This window comes from Hydra vulgaris, chromosome 13 (assembly GCF_038396675.1).
Source record: "Hydra vulgaris chromosome 13, alternate assembly HydraT2T_AEP".
Taxonomy (NCBI): Eukaryota; Metazoa; Cnidaria; class Hydrozoa; order Anthoathecata; family Hydridae; genus Hydra; species Hydra vulgaris.
Window position 1 is genome coordinate 8,215,001 of NC_088932.1, and position 5,758 is coordinate 8,220,758.

The 5,758-nt window shown below is 30.7% G+C and overlaps 1 protein-coding gene across 1 annotated transcript in view; it reads left to right on the top strand.

Moving 5' to 3' along the window:
* The window catches only part of LOC124815320 (NACHT, LRR and PYD domains-containing protein 3), a 58,020-nt gene extending 53,264 nt beyond the window's left edge, over nt 1–4,756 (top strand). The window contains exon 5 of the mRNA XM_065816904.1: nt 4,117–4,756. Within this exon, the coding sequence (XP_065672976.1) occupies nt 4,117–4,694 (578 nt within the window). The 3' untranslated portion in view covers nt 4,695–4,756. The remainder of the gene's footprint in view (nt 1–4,116) is intronic.
* Nucleotides 4,757–5,758: the final 1,002 nt, after the last annotated feature.

The window sequence follows — 5,758 nt, forward strand, 5'->3', positions numbered from 1 at the left end:
ATTTTGGCAAAAGATTTATTTGACAAACCCTTTCGATTTGTCATCCGCAGCGAAAAAATCAAATGCATTGATACATCCAAAATAGTCAACATCAATGAAAGAGAGAGGAATCTATTTCTTAAATGGAAATCAGCTGCTGAAGCCATTCAGTCGCTCTCAACATCTCACTAGTTCAACATTCTTTAACAAGGCCAGCTCTTCCATCAAATTATCTAATCTTTCGTGCTTCTACACTAATGCAACCTCCCTCAATCCAATAAAACTCATCGAACTGTCCTTACTTGCAGAAAACAACTCTTTTGACATTATTTTTATCAACGAGACATGGTTCAATGACCAATCAACTCCCTCTCTTCAGAACTACAACCTTTATCGTTCAGACCGTAGCAACCAAATCAGAGGAGGTGTAGCTATATACATAAACAGTAAAATCATCTCAAACAAAATAGAGGAATCCCTACTACACAAAGATTTTATTCCTTACTATTCAGAACAATTATGGGTTGAACTAAAACTTTTGAATGAAACTCTGCTCCTAGGCTGTATTTATAGACCTCCATCCTCCGGTATCGAAAGAGATTTCAAGTGCTATTTTCCATGCCAAAACTTTAATATCGACTAAAAAATACAACGGTATCATCATTGCTGGTGACTTCAATTTCCCAGAGATTACTTGGACTTCCAATTCAGTCTTTTCCTCTAGTAAAATTGGTCTCAGTTCTTCATTTGTCTCTCTTTTTCAAGACTGTCATCTTCACCAAATTGTCTCTGTCCCTACTTTCAAACCTGCTGATCGCCCTATGTCAAATACACTTGATCTCATCATATGTGACTCTCATATTATGCTCGCGAAATCAACATCGGTCGTCCACTCGGTTTGTCTGATCAATATCATTGCTCTATCACCTGGCATTACAAACTGGCTTCCAGCATAAAATTATCACACTTCAACAGCTCTAAATTTATATACAAGCTTGGTAACTACGAAAAAATCAACAAAGAATTCAATAAGGTTGACTGGTCATCTATTTTTAAAGACTTAAACGTAGAACAATGTTACCAACTTTGGCTCAACAAATACAATGAATGTTGTCTTCAATTCATCCCTTGTATGCCGAACAAACCATCCCCCAAAAAACGACCATAGATGACAAAAGAACTATTATCTCCTATTCGTCTTAAAAGATCGCTCTGGGCTCGTAACGTCAGTTCAAAGTGGAAAATCACATCCCTGGTTGGGGAATAGAGAAAAACAAGAAAGTTTGTTAAAAAATTAAGTCGTTCTTCTCTGAAATCCTTCGAAATAGCCCTTGACAATGATAAGCGTAACCCTAAAAGACTGTTTTTATACATAAATAGTAAACGCTTTGTAATAAATCAGATCTCATCTATGCGAATCACCAGTTCTAGTGAGATCATTAGCTCTGACAAAATTACAATAGCCAACTCACTTAACAACCAATTTCAATCAGTTTTCAGCAAAAAGCCATCCAATGACAATCTTCCCCGTTTTGATCGTACAACTAACACAATCCTCAATAGCATATCTTTCGATACTCTGGCCACTCTAATAGAACTCTCAGCACTAGATATATCTAAATCACTTGGTGTAGATAATGTCAGTCCTCGCGTTTTACGCTTTTGTTCTACCTCAATGTCTTCTCCACTTACTCTCATCTTTCAAAAGTCATTTGACAATGGTGAAATTCCAAGCTCATGGTCCGAAGCAAATGTAACACCTTTATTTAAGAAAGGCTTTAGAATCGACCCATCAATTTACAGACCAATCCTTCACTTCGATTCCGTGTAAAATAATGGAGAAATTAGTTAAAAAGGCAATCTTGCAGCATCTAAAATCAAACAATCTTTTATCAAATAGTCAACATGGTTTTTTATAGAAAAAAGCATGCATTACAAATCTCCTTGAAACAATCGACTTCTTGACTGGAAATATAGCCAGAAAGCTACCAGTTGACGTCGTATTTCTGGATTTTGCGAAAGCTTTTGACAAAGTCCCACATCAACAAATGCTTTACAAATTAAAAATGGATGGAATCGAAGGCAATCTTCTCAATTGGATAAAAGCTTTTCTACTCAACAGGTCTCAACGAGTCATCCTTGGTGACACTCAATCGAATTGGTTACCTGTGATAAGTGGAGTTCCGCAAGGATCAGTCTTGGGTCCAATTTTATTTGTCATTTTCATCAATGATCTGCCGGATGTAATAAGCAAAGAAAATAGTTGTAAGGTCTAAGCTGATGACACTAAAATCCTAAGCATTGTCAACTCACTTGCTGCTCAACTTCACCTCCAATCAGATATTGACCAAATTGTTCATTGGACTAAATCTTGGCTCATGGAGCTAAACGCAAAGAAATGCAAGATCATGCACTTTGGCCAAAAAAAATTAACTCCTTTCAAGTACTCAATGGAGAAATTAGGCCCTTTTTCAATAACGACTCGAACTACATTGGAAGCAACCACCTCTGAGCATGACTTGTGAATTCAAATTATCAATGATCTTAAAGTAGAAACCCAACCCATCATTGCCTCATGTAAAGCAAATCAAATGCTAGGCATCCTAAAATACACTTTCCAATCTCGTGATGCTTCTTTATGGAAACAACTCTATTCCACCTACATCCATTCTTTACTTGAGTTTGCAATTCCAGCTTGGAACCCTCATTTGGTGAAGGATGAACAAATTATTGAATTAATACAGCGCAGAGCCACAAAAATACCAGACAAACTAAAAAAATTAGACTACAAGTCCAGATGTTTACAACTTGGCCTATCTTCTCTTGTTGAACGTTGTAAACGAGGTGACCTCACCCAAAAACATAAAATTATTAATAACATCGACATAGTCAACTGGCACATTCCCCTCATCACAATTCCACCAAGAGCAAATCACAGAGAAAGACTTCACCGTGAAAAGTACAGCAATAATTTAGCTCGTTTCCACTTTTTTAACAATCGCATTGCCAATGCATGGAACATGTTACCAGATAAAGTAATCGGTTCTCCAACTGTCAACAGTTTTAAAGCGAGCCTCGATAAGCTCTAATGTTACTACAGCTCACAGCTTTTCTTAGTGAAAGTTACAATATGAGTTTCACAAAAAACTAATTGTAACCTGACAATCTATGATTTGTATTTTGTCAATTATTTTTACTTTTGTTATAACAAATATATACTACTACATATATACACACACACCCACACCCACACATACACACACACACCCACACATACACACACACACACACACACACACACACACACACACACACACACACACACACACACACATATGTTTATGTATATATATATATATATATATATATATATATATATATATATATATATATATATATATATATATATATATATATATATATATATATATATATATATATATAAGAAAATACAGTATTGTGTTATATATATATATATACATATATATATATATATATATATATATATATATATATATATATATATATATATATATATATATATATATATATATATATATTTTATATATATTATATATTATTCCAAAACACAAGACTTACTGGCACTTGATCCAATATAGGCGCAATGTTTATTTTTGCGCCCGGGACCAATTGGTGCTAGACCAAATACTGACCAAATTTGGTGCTAGACCAAATACTGACCAAAGCTCCTGTACCTTCTGCTGAAGAACTAAGTAAAGGTTTAAAAGAGATATGTTTGTCGTTAAAATTTTTGAAAATCTTTTTGGCTCTATTAAAAGAAAATGTACACTTTGCATAGATTACAAAGGTGGTCACATACCCTATTTACTTGACTTACAGTTTAAAAAGAAAAATCTCGAGTCTAAACTTAAGATCTAGGTTTTCGTATATATCTTTTTACATATTTCTGTTGTTTTCAAAATAAAATTTTTTATGCTTTTTTTTCTTTTCTTGTTATTTTTTATATATTATGAAATATTTTGTTAATAAACCGTATTAATATAAAAATGAAAACAAAAGGCATTTTTTCAATCACAAAGAAGTTTAATTCTGAGACAAAACTTTTATTACTATTGTATATAGTTATGGAATTTTTTTTACTATTTTTTTCTTTAGATATTCCTGATGATTACTGTTTTCAGAAGTTACTCTATGAATGTTTTTATGAAAGTCAATCATCAATTGTAGATGAAATTAAATCATTTATAGATGAAAGACGGTGGATGATTTCGATTGACAATGGAAAAACTTCTTACGAAACTTCTTGTGATATTTATTTCGTAAATCAGTTAATAAATTCAGGGAGAATGTTGACTAGGTTAGATGTTCGTAAAAATATATTAAGTGACGATGAAAAATGTTTAATAATTAAAGGTTCTACTAATGTCCGTTATGTCTTGTTTTATCATTCAATCAAATTCAATGGATGGAAACCGAAAGATAAAATTGAATGGTTGACAATATGCATTCCAAAATTTTTAATATCAAAAAATGATTTTGAAGAATGTTTTCTTCCTTGGATGAACCTTTGTAAAAAATTAAGTCTTTACTTAAACAAAAACATTGACTTCATTGAAGAAATTTATAAATGGATTTGTTTTTCAAATATCGAGGAGTTGTTCATTAAGTACCGTGGAAAAGATTTTCGTAACCTCGAAGATTTAAAATACTTTTTGAATAATAGAGAAAAATAATTGTTTAAAAGATTTAAATTTTAAATACTTTAAATATAAAGTACAATATACTAGCTTAAAAAGCACTATTCAGATTTGTCTTTATATATATATATATATGTATATATATATATATATATATATATATATATATATATATATATATATATATATATATATATATATATATATATATACATATATATATATATATATATATATACATATATGTATATATGTATATATATATATATATATATATATATATATATATATATACATATATATATATATATATATATATATATATATATATATATATATATATATATATATATATATATATTAAGAAGGTTTTACAAAATATAATAAATTATTCACCATTATAATTTACTTTCACAAAAAAAAATGTCGCCCTAAACACGTTTAAGAATCTTGTATTAGAGTTAGTAGTTAGAATCTTGTATAAAATGTTCCGCAGGGATCTTATCATCACGATTGATATATATCTTATGTATATTATATTTATCTTTTAGATTTATAAATGCCGAATGGCACCAAATGCTTTGGTCATTTATAAATTTAAACGATTTATATGCTGATGCGTTCACAAAACCGTTTACAGTACGACTAATTTTTTAGGTGTTTTATGTAAATTTAGAGCGCACTTTGTAACTTTTTGGCATAAAACTTCAATTTTTCTCTTGTCATTACCAAAGGAAAATTCCATTCCCCTTGTCATTTCCAAAGCCACATTCATTTATTGCAGCTATTCATCGCAGGAACTGCTATGTGAAGCAACTTATTGATCGTCGATTTTTAAAAACAAAGAAGAATTACTTAATGAGATGCACTACCTACGACTTCACGTTGTAGGTAGTGCATCTCATTAAGTAATTCTTCTTTTATACTATATTCTTGAAACAACTTCACGTTGTCTCAAGAATATGTAATATAAAAGAAAAATTGAATGAATGTTTACAAAAAATAAAGTAAGATATCGTTTAATATATACAGTATCGGACAAAACGAGTGCAACCAAATAATGCTAATTTAGTTTCTTTATATAAAAGTGCTGCATTTTT